The sequence below is a fragment of the Pygocentrus nattereri genome, chromosome 13 (genome assembly GCF_015220715.1).
Source record: "Pygocentrus nattereri isolate fPygNat1 chromosome 13, fPygNat1.pri, whole genome shotgun sequence".
In the NCBI taxonomy this organism is placed as follows: domain Eukaryota; kingdom Metazoa; phylum Chordata; class Actinopteri; order Characiformes; family Serrasalmidae; genus Pygocentrus; species Pygocentrus nattereri.
The window spans coordinates 22639006-22658836 of NC_051223.1; the positions used below are offsets into that span (position 1 = coordinate 22639006).

At 39.7% G+C, this 19831-nt stretch overlaps 1 protein-coding gene across 3 annotated transcripts in view; it reads left to right on the plus strand.

The window, feature by feature from the left end:
* Positions 1–19831, plus strand: part of cyth1b (cytohesin 1b) — a 75168-nt gene that overhangs the window by 12961 nt on the left and 42376 nt on the right. The window contains exon 1 of one of the 3 annotated variants that reach the window (XM_017696084.2): positions 710–1227. The exons of 1 other annotated variant lie outside the window; for it this stretch is intronic. In XM_017696084.2, coding sequence (XP_017551573.1) covers positions 1149–1227 — 79 coding nt within the window. In that variant the 5' untranslated portion in view covers positions 710–1148. Of the gene's footprint in view, positions 1–709; positions 1228–19831 lie in introns of those variants that run through there. One more of the 3 variants, XR_001857772.2, reaches the window with a different exon arrangement.

A 19831-nucleotide genomic window follows, 5' to 3' on the forward strand; every position in this document is an offset into this window, starting at 1 on the left:
AAGTATTGGCTGGAGTGGTGTGAAGGACACCATCACTGGACTCTGGAGCAGTGGAAACATGTTCACGCTTCACTATCTGGCAGCCTGATGGACAAATCTGAATTTGGCTGATACCAGGAGAGTGTTACCTACCAGAATGCATATTCTCAACAGTAAACTTTCTTCAATCCAGTAAAGGGTCATGTTAATTTGATAGCATACAAAGACATTTTAGATAATTACATGCTTTTGGGGAAGGCCCTTTTCTGTTACAGCATGTCTGTCTGTTCTTCTGTGCACAAAATGGGGTCCATAAAGACATGGTTAGATGAGTTTGGTGTAGAGGACCTCCAGGGTCTGCGTATATCACTAACCTCAACCTCATACATAAGTATGTATGTGTGTGTGTGTGTGTCTTACTGCATATGTACAGTAAGAGGTTTCCCTTGTGATTACTTCTGTATATATTTAGGTCTATAGCCTTGCATTACTTAGATGCCAGCGTTGTTGTGCGCTGACTAAACTGGCCTATGTGCCTTATGTGGGCGTGAGTGAGGAGGTATCTTGAAAAGTGTTAATGAGCCTGTGCGTGTGTGTATGAAACCTATCTGCTCTGAGACTATTTCAGAGCAAGAGCAGGGACTTAACGATAGAGCTCCGTGCAAACAGAAACACAGGGGGAAAAGAGAGAGTGAGAGAGAGACAGTTAGAAAGAGGAGAGCTGTGTGTGAGGAATAAAGAGACAATGTGGCAGTGAATAGAAGGAAGAGAGAGATGGAGTTATTGAGAGGGAGGAGAGGAGGCACAGAGTCAGATAGGGAGAATGTGTGAGAGGCTGTGACAGACAGCGCGCACACACCAGTGTGGAGGGGGTTTTGGAGGAGCGAGGGAACGAGAAAGCAGCTCCGCGCCTTCCGAAAAGCTCCACAGCTCTAAGAGCGCTTTCATTTAAAAGCAACAACTCCACTAGAAGAGGAATCACGCATTAGAATCCATTCTGCACAACTTCTCCTTCCTGCTTAAGGAAGACAAAAAAGAGGAAGCTAAAGGAGGGTCCTGTGCTTTCTCTCTCTATTTTTCTATTTCTCGAAAACGCACACTCACTTCTCCAAACCCAGTTCTCATCACACATTCTCTGAAGTGAGTTCAGAGTCAGACCGTTCTTGGAGATGGGGACGGTGAGCGAACTTTGTGCTTCCAGCTTTCAGGCATTCATGTGTCCCACGGTTCGTCCAGCTGCACCTGCAGGTGGGTCTGTCTTCATTCAGAATGTATGTGTGTGTTTGTCGGTATGTGATCTTTTTGTGTTTTTTTTGTTTGTTTTTTTTTCCCCCAAATTGATTTCTACTTCATTTAGACTTTGCTTTTGAAGAGTATATTTGTGTGTAACCTTGACTGGAATAAATATTGATGGTCTCTGTATCTTCACAGTTGAACTACTCTATCTGACAGAATGTTATATCTGCCTAGTGTTGTTGCCGTGGTGATGAACAGTGTCCATAGCTTATGGAAGTATTGTATGTTGGAAAAAGAGGAGAGAGGGTTGTCATTAGTCTGCGTGTGAAAATAAAGCTTTGAGAAAAAGCCACTACCTTTATGGGGACCGCTTTCTGTTGTGATAAAAGGATTTCTACAGTTGTTGGACATCAAGATCAAATACACAGTGTTAAAAAAAAGCCCTTTTTGTAAATTAGGTGCAGCTTGCGACAGCCTGCTGTTATATTATACTTAGTGTTATCCGATGTATGGGTTTGGTCTCTCACACAGTATTGATAGATACCAAAAACTTATTATTATATTCAAAACACAAAAAACTAATTAAATATCTCTGAGAAGCATAACGGAACAAAATAGCACAATGAAAGCAAGCAGGTTTGTAATACAAGGGCATAGAGTACCAGCAGTCAAGAAGACTGAGAGAAAGGTGAGGAGACAATAAATTACTTAAAATATAAGCAAGATTTGTTGGTGTAAAATATAAAAAATAAGAGATCTTACAAAAGTATTATGTATATGTGTTGTGATCAGTAAATAACCCCTTCTGCATAATTTCTGAAAGTGTGAGGTCATCAAATCAAAGCCCTACCTTGTTTTTATAGTCATCTAATAAATACCAATAAAAGAACACCAATAAAAAGTTAGCTTGTGCTAAGAAAAGTAGCTGTGTCAGTGTCATTGTCGTCATCTGGAAATTACAATAGCTTTAAATGGTCTATGTGAAAACAAGTGTCTGCTTCCTTGCATAGGGTCATCAAAGGAAAGATATTAAGGGTCCATAAACATTTTTCATAGCCACCCAGGCAGTATACTTTAGCTTTAGATGTTTGATGGTTTAGATAGTTAAGTTTGCTGGTGCTATTTTTCTTCTTTTGTGCTTTTCTTCTACTTTTCTGTTATGTTACATCTCATTTGTCTGATTACTCTTACTTACATCTGTGTGATTTTAACTGAGATTTGTTGTCTTCACTGGGGTAACAGTTTTGCGAGCAGATAGTGAAAGGTGATGCAGTGCTGGTTGTGTTTATTTGAAGTTTGTTGATTTTAATAGTATTGCAGCTTTTGATTAGGTAAGATTAGTTAGCAAAACACTGTAGCCTGTTGTTAAGACATTGTGAGTTTGATAATGAGTAAAATGTGTCCTGACAACCTCTCAGTGTAGAAGATATTCTGGCACCAGGGCTGTGTGAATCTTTTACTTTTAAATAATATGTGCCAGGCTCCACCTATAAAATGTCTGTTTTGGTGTTCTGGGCATCTGCTCTGTGCAGCTTGCACTCAGACTGGCTGCCTCAGCAAGCCAAGTGCATTACCCTGCCGGCTGACAACTTAGAACAGCTACTTCAGGCTTTACAGTGTGGTGGTATGGTGTAATCTCCTCAGATACAATGACAGTTTACAGTCTGTGCTACTCTTGCTGCCGCTGCAATAGAACAAAAAAACTATATTTAATATGAGTGTTTAATATTCAGAGCTTGTTCACTATTGTACACATTATTGCCTTTTGTGTAGATACCTCGACCAGAGCTGAACTGCTGAACATATATTTGACTTTACTGTTTTATTTTTTCATTTATTTATTTTATTGTTTTACACTAGTTGAAAATGCCCTCTACATTTGTGTAATTATGAATGGACTAATAGAAATTTACACAAATGACTTGCATTAAATTTTTGTTACATGCTAATGTACAGTGAAATTAAAAACATTTTTTGTTCCTTTTCTTTCTTCACTCTTTCATTCCTTTATATTGATTGTTGATATGGTGTGTAACCGGTGGGGGAGTACAAATCAGAATACATCTTCAGAAGATGGCTACACTCAATCTTAGTTTTAGCTTTTACAAACAGTCTCCCTCTGCCAGGCAGAGAACTAGTGAAGAGTTAAAATGGATTACAGGAAGTTATTAAGATACTTGAGTATATAAACAAACAGATTAAAAACACTGTTAGAAAAACACTTTCATAACTCTGTAATGGATGTGCCTACCGCGCTTAAGCCCGGAAGAATGTTACACACACACACACACACACACACACACACACACACACACACACACACACACACACACACACACATTGTACTATCCTTACCCTCATAGGGTCACAGTCACACTGTCAACCAATCATAGCCGACATTTGACACCGCTGAATACACTTTTAGCTCTATGAAATGTTCCACTGACCTTGCCAGGATTAAATTCCATTAGATACACCTTTTGCTTTTGGTCGTAATGGAATATTTTTCATGTAAGGGACCCATCAATGTTATATATGGACATGTCACTCTTGTACTTTTTATACATCAAAAGGCAGTAATGTAAATTCATGTCTATGAAGAGAGTATTTTCATTAGGTCTCAATTGACCTTTGAGCAATAACATTTTCCTTGAAGCTGGTTGCTGTTTATCGTGGTGATTTCTGTTGGGCTGTGCTTCTGTGTAATATCAGCTGTGGTATTCAGTATCATATGATCACTTCTCATATTTCATCAGTAAGCTTGCTTTATTCAAGAACGGAAAGTTTTTGCTGCAGTGTTTTAAGCTGTAATTCTCATATTTTCTGCTTACTGCTGTGGTCTGCTCTGAGAAATTGGAATGAAATGCTAGAGTTTTAATGAGAGTCACTGTGACTCATTGTATGAGCAGACTGGACAAACTGACCCCAACTGCATAAAAAGTGCCTCATGGTCATCACAGAATGGTGGCTTTACAGATCAGAGCCGCATCATATGAGGGTTGATGAGTGTAATGGAGATAGCATTGGCCAGACCTAAACATGGTGATGGTCGACGTTATACAAATATACAAAGTCATCTTAGAATTTGTTTACTTAATGAGATCTTCCAAAAATGTGTAGGTTGGAATGCTAGATTTACACAGTAAAGAACATTTTCCTTTTACACACTGTTGATACCAGTGCTGATACAGATACATGTAGAAAATGTATAAATTGAGGATAGACCTACTTGCATTAGCATTGGCATAACTACAGGTGGGGAGCAGGGGTGGGTCTCTGTGGTGCAGGCTCTCAAAATCTTTGTTAGTCTTCTCATATAGATACTGACACAATTGTACAGCAATGACTCACAGAAAGGTCTAATTTCTTAACAACGTACCTCTCTACTTAACACCCATCAGCTCATGCTTGTGGGTGGAGTGTCTTGACATGAGAACATCAACTTGTTTGATGCTTAACAGTATTGAATAAACAAGGAAATTACATTGTAATTTGAATTTATTCAATGAAAGTAACTTTATTATGGGCAGTGCCATACATTTTTTTGGACTTGGGCCATTAGATCTGTATTTTGTCCCTGATTGGGACCTTTAAGATCCTAGTTACATGGTTTACTGAGACCCATAAGATCCTAGTTACCTCACTGACTGGGGTCTATAAGGTCCTGGTTATATCACTGACTGAGACCAAAAAGATTCCAGTTAGCCTATGTCACTGACCGTGGCCCATGTGATCCTGGTTATGTCACTGACTGGGGCCCATATTGTCCTAGTTACACTACTGACTGAGGCCCATAAGATCCTAGTTACACCACTGACTGAGGCCAGTAAGATATTAATTATGCCCCTGACTGGGGTCCTTAGGATCCTAGTTACGCCACTAACTGGGATATATAAGAGTTACCACCACAATTTAACTAGGGCCTGTAAAATTCTAGTTATGCCACTGAGAGGGGCCCATCAGACCCTAGTTATGCAATGGCTGGGGCCTATAAGTTCCTAGTTACATCACTGATGGGCCTATAAGATCCCACTTCCGCACTGCAGAGAAGATGACCATTTATTTATTTACAGTTACAAATGCAATAAAATGAATCAAATGCAGCAGTAGAGTAGCATTGCCTAAACATTCTGCTATATTGAGGAATAATAAACACTATCAAATATCGTTATCAGTCAAATCTTATCAGCCTGATGCTGATACATGTTTTTAAAGCAATTGTCTACCAATATGAATTTGATTCCAATATCACTGTGCATCCACAGCAAAAAGAGAGGTTAAAGGGATTCTAAATCAGGAGAAAGTGAATATAACAAAAGAAAACAAAGCAGTAGCAAGCATTGTACAGTGTGGAAGAGGAGTAGGTTGTAGAGGTGAGGTAGAGGTTTCTCTCTCACTCTCACACATACACATGTACACTGATTGTGATTCAGAAGCAGTGGGTCTGGATGCTGTTAGGATTGCCAAGGATTGCTAATGGTAATGATGATGAGTCAATAAAGATTTCAATCAGCCTTTTCTTCTGGGCGTGTGGCATTTATCATCATCCTCCTCATTCCTGACACTGTGCACGTGTGTGTCTGTGTGTATATGTGTATATGCATATTGATAACTGCAAGAAATAGAGAAAGAATGAAGTAAAAAGAAAATATAAGTGCAAATATCAGACACTGTGTCCTCACATTCATGGTGTGTATATTCACTGCTCTGTGTGGTCATGAAAAAGTGATTAGGGCATATTGGCACTCTAAAAAGCAGATTTCTGTCCTTTGGACATGATATTCTAGCTTCTCTGAAACAACTCTTATTCATTATTCATTTAGTGCTGTGCTATTTACTTGAACTGACCCTCATTTCTGTTTATTTATTAGATAGAACATTTAGAATTCCTAACAAGTCACACTTGGGACACCTAGCAGATCTGATGTGCTAGTAGTGCTAGTAACACAACATACACAAGTGCATGCACACCAGTGGCGGTTGCTTGAAGACTACACGGGAGGAAATTTTCATCATAACACTGAAATGGTTAACAGTCAGTCTGTATTGCTCAGAACGCAAACCGAAATTCAGTGTTTTAGTGACTACAGAGTGTGAAATATCTACTCAACATAACTGCACTCTGGCGCGGGTTGTTTATTTAACGTGAGTTGTGTCTGATAAACAGCATATACTGCATGAATGTGTTTGTGGAAGCTAATGAGCTCAGCCTGTTGACTAATATTGCCAGTTATTGGCACATTTAAATACACAGTTTTAGTGGAGCGAAGATCAGTGCTTATTGAGGTCAAAGCTTAAACAGGTTTTTACAGCGTGTTTTGGGTCCTGCTTGGATGCCAGGCTTTATTAAGGAGTCTTTAAGGCTTATCAGAAGTATCATCACTGTCCAACAAAAAATGTTTTTGATTTTTGCTTTTCTCCAGATGGTCGTTAAATTTTGTGAAATGTTCATGATGGATGGACTAATAGAAATTCTTCTTTAGGAATTACTTAGATTAAAATCTCCTCACACTAACCTTCAGTAAAAGTAAATAATGTTTTTACCCTGTCAAGTAAAGTTACTGTATTGGAGATGCTTGTTTTTTTGTGTTTTTTATTTATTTTTGGTCAGAAAAGATTCAGAGTTAGGGGCTGTCTCCAAATGACCTTGTCAGCAGGTGTACTTGCGGAAATAAGATGATAAGAATGATGATGATTATGAAGATCATCAGCATTTCTCCTAACTCTGAAAGCTGAAGCTGGATCTTATTAAAATAAAGAGTAAAGCAAATGAAAACCAAACCCCTCTCCACCAGACCCAGTTTAACCGTTTACTGCTTGTATGTTTATTTTTTATCTGAATAAGAGAACTCTGTAACTGCCATAAGCCTAAATGCCAAGCCAGAAATCATGCAGTTATTTTGCCAAAAGCTAGTTGGTTGAAAGCCTTGTCCTTTTAATCTTTTACTAATTGAAAAATGATTGCCTGCATCTGTTCACATAATTACAGACTTCAGTGTTCAGAAAATGACATTTTTTTTCAGCCGTGTGAAGGACTGTATGTTAAAGACATATTTTAATGAGATGAAAACATTGCTTAGACTGACTCTTGCTATAAACCTTCTTGAGTATTATTTTCCCCTTCATTTCCATGAGAAAGAGGACAGAGGCTCAAGGTATTCAAAATTTTCAACATTTATTTGCTAGTCTTTCACTGTTGTTTTCAAAACCGTTAGCTGTGTGATAGAGGGTGCTGATGTCCTTCTTCAGCATGCTAATTGCACGCCACAGCAGATTCATGTCTTCCACTCCACTCCCACTCTTCTTGCCCTCCCACCTCACATACTGTAAGTACACAGATCAGTGCTCACCAGAGGAATGAGTCGTGATTATGGTGTGCGATTTTGAAGAGTAGTTCAAAAGCTTTAAACAGTGTTTATAATATACATCTGATGGCATTCAGACCAGTACCAAGAGTGCGGAACCTACACACTTAAAAAAGATGGTTCTTTATGGGGTTCTTTAGTAAATGCACTGGTTCTATTTAGAATCATGAGTTCTATGTCTATATATCTATATAATCACTCACGGATCCAAATCATTGAATTCAGGTGTTCCAATCACTTCCATGGCCACAGGTGTATAAAACCAAGCACCTAGACAAACATTTGAGAAAGAATGGGTCGCTCTCATGAGCTCAGTGAATTCCAGCATGGTACCGTGATAGGATGCCATGTGTGTAACAAGTCCAGTCGTGAAATTTCTTCATTACTAAATGTTCCACAGTCAACTGTCAGTGTTATTATAGCAAACTGGAAGCAACTGGGAACAACAGCAACTCAGCCAGGAATTGCTAGGCCACGTAAAGTGACAGAGCAGGGTCAGTGGATGCTGAGGTGCATAGTATGCAGAGATCGCAGAGATTTTACAAAAATGGTTCTTTGAAAGCAACCCATTGAAATTCATTAGGGAACTAGAAGATGCTCTTCTACTGTTTTGAAGAACTAATTTTGGCCACGTTTTTTTTTTAGGTTTGTACTGTTCTTGTTACTTTTCTACTGAACATGAATTGCGGCCTACTTGCATGCTAAAAGTCTTGCCACATCAAGATCTCTAAGTGCATATTCATGGCTCTCAGAAGTGGAGCAGTGAATAATACATCCATCAATGCATCATTGAGTTGCCACTGGCATTTGTAATCGTATCCAATAATGAAATCACTCCAAGGCAACCAAGGTCACATCTATTTACATCTGACAATCCAATGACATTTATAGTGTACAAGGTAACTTTTTCATGTATGGTTAGCATGTATGTTAGCTTGAGAGAACAGAATAGTTGTTGCAGAGAGAGGATAAATCAGAGAGAAAGACAGAAAGATGCGAGAAGATGAAGGTGCGACGTGACTAGAGTGACACGTGGTTAGACTGCGAGTTACTGTAGCCATCCTGCTGAGGAGTCATCAGTGCCACCCACTGATGGATCTCCCATGATGTCCACTGAGTCACACTTCCATCTGAGGGAGTTACTGTCTATGAGAAGAAACACTGAAGGACAAATTGAACCATCAGTTATTCTTATAATCATATTACTCTGTTTATCTCCTTGCTTCTATACTTTATATAGACTAAAATTGCTGTCTTTTCTTTTGCGCTCCATGTTCTTTTTCAACCGCAGCCCCCACTACATACAGCCCTGGGCAAAAGTCACAGATGTTCATTAAATTTCCTGTCAAAACTGTGTGCTATTAATTTATGAAGATATTAGATCTAAAATAATCCACCTGCATAATGGAGGGGACTGTCAAAGGACAATAAGTAAAAACAGTAGTTTCCAAAATTGGAGCTATTAAAAGATACAGAGAAGCCTCAGATCTTTAAAAATTCACAGGTGTTTGTCCATCTTTCCACTGTGAGAAGACAACTCGACACAATGGGTCTGACAGAGTGACTAGCTGCCAAGAAGCCCTTACTGAGTAAAAAAAAAAGAACATTTTCAGATGAAATGGAGAAGATATTGCTGTTCTCAGTACAATGGACTGAACACCCCTGAGCCCAAACCTCAACATCACTGAATGTGTTTGAGATTATTTGGATTGTGAGAAGGAGAAAATGCATCCAACTTCTAAGACTGAACTTTGGAGGTGTGAACAAATATCCCTGCAGATTTCTTTGCACTGGAAGCAAGTCTCCTGAAAAGAATTAAAGCTGTAAATAAGGGCTGGACACACTGTAAAAATTGAAATATTGAATATGGAAAAAAATGACAGTATATGTAGTTGTTGATGCATCTGTGTTGTTTTTTCGTGAAATATTTTCTGATTTTTTTTTTTCAAAATGCTGAAAAATGACTGGAGTCAAAATACATACGCAATTGTGACCATCAATAGGGATGAAATATACAAAATATGGTAATTGTATCTGCATTATATGTTTTATTTGCCTCCTTTGTGTAACTCCTGTGTAGATATTAACTTACTCAGGTGCAAGCTTGAAGTACATGACTCTGGTCCAGTGATCAGTTACACCACCCTCATAAAGAATTTCGTATGAAATCAAGACAGCCTTTATAGTTCATAATTTAGTAGCAAACATATAAACTAAAAGAGAATTTTTTTGATATTGTGGTACTAAATGAGTTAATGTGAGACCCAATATCTGCTCTGCAGTTTTGCATTGCACAAATGTACTTAAAATGACAAGATCATCCATCCCATCCATCCATCCATTTTCTAAGCCGCTTCTCCGTCAGGGTCGCGGGGGGATGCTGGAGCCTATCCCAGCAGTCTTCGGGCGGAAGGCAGGATACACCCTGGACAGGTCGCCAGTCCATCGCAGGGCAGACAGACAGACACAGACAGTCACTCACACACTCACACCTAGGGGCAATGTAGCATGTCCAATTGGCCTGACCGCATGTCTTTGGACTGTGGGACAAGATCATGAAGAATGAATTTTTTAAACTACACATGCTTCATTCTAATAAACAAATACAAAGATGACTTCCTCTATCCCTGTATTCTCAAATATCCTTGTTCATCTCTACAGTTGGCTATAATGACCACAAACTTGAATTAAATATCATCATATGCTTGAGCTCTTCTTATTTATGGCAGTTATATGGTCATTTTGCTCTCCTTTTGTTCTCATCTCTACAATCAATTTTGCATCTAATTTCTGAGTCTGAATGAATGATTGACACCAGACTGCTATTTCATCTCATACTCATCTCATTTCTCCTCTATACATCTTTACACAGGCCACAGTCTCTGTCATTCCCTGGTGCACTCTGGTCCTGCATGGCTCTGTGATTGTAATGATGAGCAGAGGAACGCTGGTGTCCTAATATTTGAAATAGTTAGTGAGGGTCTACGGCTGCACCTGCCAAAACACTGAGAGATGAGCTCATAAACACACAGGCCACCTCTGGGGCTCTGCTGCTGCAGCTCGCTTAGCTCTGAACATGTCCTTTATTGGAGCAAGCTGTCAGCATCTCTAGTACTGCTTTCACAACCATTGTATGTGAAATAAATAAGACCAAGTCCAAATTGCAAACCACACAGCTTTATTACAACCCCAATTCCAATGAAGTTGGGACATTGTGTAAAACATAAATAAAAACAGAATATGATGATTTACAAATCCTTTTCAACCTATATTCAATTGAATACACTACAAAGACAAGATATTTAATGTTCAAACGGATAAACTTTATTGTTTTTAATTCACTCATTTTGAATTTGATGCCTGCAACACGTTCTAAAGAAGTTGGGACAGGGGCATGTTTACCACTGTGTTACATCACCTTTCCTTTTAACAAAACTCAATAAGCATTTGGGAACTGAGGACACTAATTGTTGAAGCTTTGTAGGTGGAATTCTTTACCATTCTTGCTTGATGTACAACTTCAGTTGCTCAACAGTCCGGGGTCTCCGTTGTCGTATTTTGCGCTTCATAATGCACAACACATTTTCAATGGGAGACAGGTCTGGACTGCAGGCAGGCCAGTCTAGTACCCGCACTCTTTTACTATGAAGATATGCTGTTGTAACGTGCAGAATGTAGCTTGGCATTGTCTTGCTGAAATAGGCAGGAATGGCCCTGAAAAAGACGTTGCTTGGATGGCAGCATATGTTGCTCCAAAACCTGTATCTACCTTTCAGCATTAATGGTGCCTTCACAGATGTGCAAGTTACCCATGCCATGGGCACTAACACACCCCAATACCATCAGAGATGCTGGCTTTTGAACTTCCGAACAATCCGGACAGTCCTTGCTTGTGAACAACTGAGCCTTTCAGGAATGCTCCCTTTATACCCAATCATGACACTTGCCTGTTTCCAATTAACCTGATCACCTGTGGAATGTTCCAAACAGGTGTTTTTTGAGCATTCCTCAACTTTCCCAATGTTTTGTTGCCCCTGTCCCAACTTCTTTGGAACGTGTTGCTGGCATAAAATTCAAAATGAGTGAATATTTGCAAAAAACAATAAAGTTTATCTGTCTGAACATTAAATATCTTGTCTTGTAGTGTATTCAAGTGAATATAGGTTGAAAAGGATTTGCAAATCATCATATTCTGTTTTATACAACGTCCCAACTTCATTGGAATTGGGGTTGTACATGTGGTAGATGTTTCTTAGCCCCGTAAAGTTGAAAGGAATGCTAAGCCATGACCAGTATATTGCTCTGAAGAACCACTTTGTTTCTTTAAAGAACGTTTAAGTTGTTTTTCTTTTTCTTTAGTACACAAATTCCCAGTCCTGGTCCGGGAGCACCCCTGCTCCTAGCACACCCTCTTCAAGTCATGAAGGGCTTATTAATCAACTGATTATTTGAATCAGGCGTTTTGGGAGCAGTGGGGGCAGGGGGTACTCCAATGACCAGGTTTGGGAACCACTGGTTTAGGGAACAAAAGTGGAACCCTTTTGGTACCTTTGTTTATGAGTGTACTAAAGAGGCTGGGTTCTCAGTGAAGTGCTGGAAGATTTGTTACAGTAATATCACAGTGTCCATGGCTCTTAGGACCAGTTCACTGTCCCTCTGACTGTATTTCACATTGTAAGCACTGCTGGCTGTGAAACTCACTCTGTAATTCATTCTTCTTATTAGGTAAGCTTGTGCTGTTGTTGTTGTTATGTTACCACAATACCCAAGACCAGCTACAGAAATGTGAGTGAAACAGCCTTGTGGTTTGGTACCCATATTCCACTAGTGGCTATGCAAATCTCATGAAATTGTTACTTGTCACCAAATTTATAGAGAGTTTTTATTGTGTGACCTGTTTTTATTGTGTGACCTGAACATCCAGACCAGTTACACATTTCACAGTTTTGACTTTTCAGGACGTTCATGTAATGTCCTAAATGTAGTTTGGGAGACAAACACAGACCAGTCTTTAAACATGTCACATTAGGTTTCAATGTGTTTTTGCTTGCACATCATATAATCACATCATACAGCAGCATAACTGATGACATAAATGATATTTTTTGCATATTTCCAATTATTATTAATTATTAATTATTATTAATTGTTATTAATTACAGTGAACAGAACATAACTTAATGTGTAGTAGATTACTTGTTCCAATCACTTCCATGGCCACAGGCGTATAAACCCACCTGTGGATCATTCTCAGCGCTGTAGTAACACTGATGTGTTGGTGGTGTGTTAGTGGGTCTGAGTGGACCAGACACAGTAGTGCTGCTGGAGTTTTTAAAGACCTCAGTCTGCTGGACTGAGAATAGTCCACCAACCAAAAATATCCAGCCAACAGCATCCTTTAGGCAGTGTCCTGTGACCACTGATGAAGGACTAGAGGATGATTAGCTCATACTGTACAGCAAGAGATGTCATCTCTGGCTTTACATCTACAGGGTGGACTGACAAGGTAGGAGTGTCTAAGAGTGGACAGTGAGTGTTTAAAAACTCCAGTAGCACTGCTGTGTCTGATCCACTTGCACCAGCACAACACACACTAACCATCACGTTGGTGTTACTGTAGTGCTGAGAATGATCCACCATCCAAATAGTACCTGCTCTGTGGGGGTCCTTGGGGGTCCTGACCACTGAAGAACAGGGTAAAAGGGGGTAACAAAGTATGCAGAGAAACAGATGGACTACAGTCTGTAGTTGTAGAACTACAAAGTGCACCTATAAAGTAAGTAGAGCTGATAAAATTGACAATGGAGGGTGCTCATAACACAAGGAGGTGCTCATAAAGTTATGCCTGAGTGGTGTGTGTACAGACATTGACATTCAGAGTCTTTATTAAACTTCAGCAATCACTTTAACCTCAAAATCCTCATCATTGACTCTAACTCTGTTTGGGCTCAGAATCAGGCCTGAATAATCTCTCCACTGCTGCAGAGCTGCTGCAGCTCCACAGCAGAACTAGATGTCTAGGTAAAATAACATAAATCTCACACATAACATAATTTCACAATAAATGGCCTTAAACGTTGGATTTAACGCATAACTGCTAGTTCACCCTTTAACGCTGAAGACTGGCACAGACTGCTGGTCACCGTAGCAATGCAGAGAACGAAACGGCAAAGAGAGAAGACAAACATCGATAATTTGGAGATGAATGGACTTTACATTTATAAATAGACACGTTTAATATAAAGCAACTCGCTAAACTGAAGTCGCTTCTCTTTCAAATTCTCCCCTTACACCTTAAATGGCGCAGCAGGCCAATCTACGTGGAACGGGACAATTAGAATGAGAAGCTGGAGGATAAGAAGCGAAGTCAGCCTCGCAAAAAGTCGAACATTCAGAGACCTTTTACAAGAAACTTGTACATCTGCTTGAGCTGTCCACGGCTCAGTCAGGATTGCACAATCGCCACCAGCCCAGTTACCGACCTCTAAAACAAGAGGTCTGAGAGAGAAGTGAGAAATACCTTTCAGGCACTTAACTGTGCATTTACCCTGAAACATCTGTCTGAGAGGAACCCCTCTGAGCCACCTGTCTTCCAGCACTGCATGGGAGCAGAATGATGAGCACAGATTGCATGTGTGTGCACTTGCTGGAGATATCTGATGATATCTGGAAAATATCTGATATTTTATCATTATTGTGATACAGAATATATTTTTTGAGTATATTGTGGACACACATTTAAAGAACAAAAACTTGTGTCCTTAATTTCAAAGAAATAGAATTTATCCTGTTTAAATGGATTAGTGTAAAAAATACAATACAAAATGATTGTACCCACAGTTTTTGATGGCAAATATTGAGACATGTTTCACATATTCTGAAAATGTGAAAGTGTTGTGATATGACATTTTTGCTGTACTGTCCACCCCTAGTGCACACACAACTAATCTGCACCGACGCTATGACCCACAGTTTTTTTCTTTCTTTCTTTCTTTCTTTCTTTCTTTCTTTCTTTCTTTCTTTCTTTCTTTCTTTCTTTCTTTCTTTCTTTCACAGAGTTCTCCTCTCACTCTTATATGCTCTTCACTTTGTTTGCGCAGTCTCATTTATCTAGGCTAAATAGAGATGTACTCTGTAATCACATTTACTACTTTAATTTCCTTAGGGCCATGGAAATAGGCCTTATTTTTTATGGTGCCACATATATTAGCATAATATTCACTTCAACCAAACTCTGAGTAAGTCATTTGGGTTTCTGTTTATCCAGCTGTGTTGAAAGGTATGGAGTTCGAAGCTGAGAACCCACCAGTCTCTCCTAATGCATCACTATGACCTCAGCCATTTCTTTAGATAGATGGCACCAAGATGTCTCAAATACAATTGCTGTTCAATCTCCTTAATCTACTCCACTTAATGTTGCCCAGTATCTAGGCTTAAGACTGAAGCAAACCTCTTTATCAAGCTTGATGTTACAGAGAAATAAAATGTTTATGAAAAATGCCTTTGCCAGTCTCTCATATCCAATTCTGCAGTGAGGTTCAGAGCAAAATCAATATTAGTCACAGAGTGCAGGGCCCAATTAACTGTAATTGGAAGATTATTAACATGGCTGTGTGAAAACACTGCAGTCATCATTTCTCCTCTTTGCTGTCTGTCTGGTATGCCTAATCTCAGTAGTTCTTATTCATCTCTCTCTCTCTCTCTCTCTCTCTCTCTCTCTCTCTCTCTCTCTCAGGTTCATTTCTATAATGTAGGTTTCTTGTTACCACATTTGTGATAAATAAGGAGATATTTCATAATGGTTTGAACTTGATGCAATGTTATTATTGTGTGTACAGTCATATTTGAAGAAGAGAAAGAACATCTACATTTTTGTTACGTTTTTGTTATTTTTGATATAGCAACAAATGAAAAAAGTCTGAAGTGCAGACAGACTTGTCAGAATGCAGATCAATAGTTACTGTACTTCACTGCATACATCAATACGTAATAAATAATATATTCGTTTTTGACATGTTCGATGTCACAAGTTTGCTTCTTCTGTGCTGGTGCTGTGAGAGAAGCTTATATCACACCAGGCTAGCATCATGCAATTATCTCACATTTGCCTCAAACAACCTCATTGAACCTTGGGTGCTGAAACTGTGTGCAGAGCAGCTGTGTGGAATTCTTCAGAACATCTACAGTCTGAGCTGCAGCCTGAATAGAGTTCCAGTTATGTGGAAAACATCTTGTGTGGTTCCTGTCCCCAAGAAAAGGCAACCGACAGCACTGAATGATTATCGACCGGTTGCACTGACATCCCACTTGAACGGCTGATGCTAGCTCATCTGAAACCTCTGGTCAAACTGGCTCTTGACCCTCTGCAGTTTGCATACCAGGATGGCTGTGGAGTGGATGATACAGTTATCTACCTGCTGGACAGAGCTGGACACATCAGGCAGCACTGTGACGATCGTGTTCTTCGATTTCTCCAGTGCATTCAACACCGTACAGCCTGCGCTGGTAGGGGAGAAACTATGGCTGATGCAGATGGATGAATCCATCATCTCATGGACAATGGAAAATCTGACTGGACTTCAGTATGTGCGACTGTAGGGCTGTGTCTCAGACCAGGCTGTGTGCAGTGCTGGGGCACCCCAGGGGACTATGTTAGCTCCGTTCCTGTTCAATCTGTACACCTCTGACTTCAGGTACAACACAGAGTCGTGTCATCTGCAGAAATTCTTGGGTGACATGGCCATTGTGGGGTGCATGAGGAATGGACAGGAGGAGGAATACAGGATGCTGGTGAAGGACGTTGTTGAATGGTGTAAGCTGAACCAACTGCAGTTAAACATCAGTAAGATTAAGGAGATGGTGCTAGCCCTTAGGAAGTCCAAACCTGCCTTGTCACCAGTCACTATTGATGGAGTTGATGTGGAGGGGTTTGGGAGCTACAAATATCTGGGTGTGCACTTGGACAACAAGCTGGACTGGAGCTGTAACACTCTTTCTATTCTATTCTATTCTATTCTATGCTGTTGTCTGCTGGGGCAGCAGCATTAACAAAATTGCTCTGAACAAAATGATCAAACTTATTAGGAAGGCTGGCTCTGTTGTCGAAGTCAAGCTGGACTCTTTGGAGGTTGTGGTAGAACAGAGGATGCTTAACAAGCTGTTAGTCATCTTGGACAACACCTCACACCCTCTGCATGCTACCCTCTGGTACAGCTGTGCTGTGTTAAAGAGCACTGTGTGAGATCTTTCTTACCCACTGCCATAAGGCTCTACAACGAGTCTCCTTACTGCAGAGATGGTACTGATCTCCTGCTGTCTGAACTGTGCTGAACCACATCACTGTATCCCCTCTTTGTTTGATGCACACTGCAATATATCACAACAATTACTATAATGACAATTTCACTATGCACTTTACACTACAATACTGATGCAACTCAGTTAGTTTATGTCTATAATATGTGCTTTTAGTTTACCTCATACCACTCAGTGCCTGCTGTCTGTAAATATAACAAATCTTTCTCATATATCATGTAAATATGTAAATGTATATACTTTTATTTTATTTCTCTTGTACTTTAACTTATGTCTAGATTTATTTCTATTTTTTCTGCATAGTATATGTAAGTTTATGTGCAATTATGTCTTGCTACTGAAACTGTAATCAAACTGGGATCAATAAAGGTCGGTCCATCTGTCTCTCTGTCTGTCTTGCTCTCTCTAGTTGTTAAGTAATCTCAAATAGGCTTCCTTCTGAGGTTCCTGATACTGTATTTCTTATTGCTGTGTGATCTAGAGCAGTCTTGATTTGCACTAGGATCAAGATGCCTCTAGTTCTGGAGGTAGCAAAGTCACTGTTTAGGCACTTCCTGATTTCGTAGAGACAGGTGTGACATTTATAAATGATCTTTGTTGTATGCCCTCAGCATTCAATATGTATAACTATTATGTTTGACATTTACCTTCACGTTGTGAATCTTCCAGGATTGTATGATTACAAAGCATGGCTCTACTATCTGCACTACTTTATGGAGTTTTATATTTTTTGAAAGTATGGGAATGAAGTCTGACTGTCTGGAACTCAGTCCTGCATTGGCAAGCATTGATACTTGAAAGCTCTGGTTTTACCTTCTGTGTAGCAGATAAGGGTCCATTTCTCCATCAGCAAAGTCAGCACAGCTATTCAATAGCAGCCCCTCCTTACTGTCTTCTTCCATGTATGGGTCATGTGGGTGGATGTAGAGCTTTAAGGTTAATGCAGACACTGGAAAATGGATCAAAATAGCAGCTATTCTTGCTGTAGTAGCTACTACTCTAGCTGCTTTCACAAAGAAAACAGCAAGCCAGAGAATACATTCACAAAAGCCTGTACATGCTTAGATCTGAAAGGAGAGGAATGAAAAAGCACAATTTGGTAGACTCCAGCATTGTGTAGCTATTTGTACTGTATGCAATGAGATGTGAAGTGCAGTATAAAGTTTTTCAAAAAGCTATTTTTCAAAGAGAAGTCTGAAGAATTTGCAGAAACGCTTTTCAACATAATAAAAAGGTTTCTAGAGCTATTTTCACCGCATTATTGTACTAAGAAAAACATATTTTCTGATGAAAAATCCTCATATTTTATGTTTTAATGTGAAGTATAGTGTTATCAAATTTATTAGAACACAAAAGAGCTAAACATTCTGAAACCCCCTTTCTGATGGCGTATCTTGAACCTGAACTTTTGAACTTTTGAAAACTGCTTTGTGGTTCATTTCTGGGAGTGGGCAGTGTGAAATGTCTTTTTTCTCGCTTCCTAGCAGTGATGTTAGCTCTCTGGTTTAATGGGAAAATAAAACACATTTCAAATGCACCAAAGGCTTTGGGAGTGTGTGCGGCCAGCACTTCCTCTACTGTTTTAAAACTCCACCTAAAGTTCCTCCTTTCTTCAGCATCATAAGTATTGGGTTTTCCCTGTTTTTTTGTTTGTTTGTTTTTGCTTTTATTTGTGTTTGCCTAGATTTCGCTTTAACACACTGTTATTATACTCAGCATACAATAGTAGTTATACTACGATTGACAAAGTCTCTGTATCTCTGTGAGTGGCTGCTGCTGGAGCAGCCTTGGGGCATTTTCACACTAGGGGTACAACGATTATTCGACTTAGTCGACGACCAAATTAGTTGGCGACTAATTTAGTAGTCGATTAGTTGATGATATCATTACGCGTCCTTCTCGCGCTCGCTAGGAATGTTTTGACATTACCGCTCACTGGAATTAACAGCAGCGCGATGGCAGCCTCAAAAGCAAATTCCTCAAAAGTGTGGGAGCTAAACTCAGAAAAAGGGTTATCAGTTGTGCTATTTGTAAAGCCGACCTTAGCTGGCACGGAGCACACCCTCCATGTTGGAGCAGCTGAAGAGGAAACACAGTGGCCCACTGGATGAAGAAGATTCATTGCTGTAAGATACGCCTCGTCCCAAATCGCATACTAGCTCACTAAATAGTGTGTAAAAATGTCGTATATACCATTAGAAGTGCACTCATTAGTGTAGTATGCGAAGTGCAGAAGTATGTGGTTTGGGACTCCTCGACAGTTGTGCTATCGAGCTAGTTAGTGTTAAATTCCGTCTCACATCATGTTGTGAGCTGAGCTGGAACAATTTCCGCTTCAAAATGCTGTTCTCTGGAATCGTTAATGGAGCTGAAACAGAGGAGCAAGTAACTGTTATTCACAGCGACCCTGTTCCTGATAACGCTTACAGTTTTAAACACTGCATCGTCACCTTAACTCAGGAGAGCGACTACAAACAGGTCTCTGTCCTGCGTTTGCCACCACTCGCGGACAGGTTAAGGAAGTAGTCCGTGAGCATATGGGCTAGGTGGACAAATGGTTGAAATGAAGTGTTCACATAAAATCGTTCAATATCGAACTGTTCATAGAGAATTTTGCCACAAACATTCGCCACTTTCCCCATCCGCTCCATCAGAGCGCGCCTCCTCTGCAGCGGGGAGTGGCTGCTCTCAGAGGAGAGCGAGACTCTCACAGGAGCACAGAGAGACGCCGACATTCCTCCTGTGGTTGTGGAATTTAACATTTAAATTAACATTTGATTTTTGTTGATTTACTTGATTAAAGGAAAACTGGTTTTTTATATTATATTGCTGCTACTTTGTAGACCCTTGGTTATAAATTTTGAGAGGAAAAATATACTGGAGTTTTTTTATCTTCTGTATTGGCAGGAAAGTTTAGTAAAACTGAATTCTTGAAA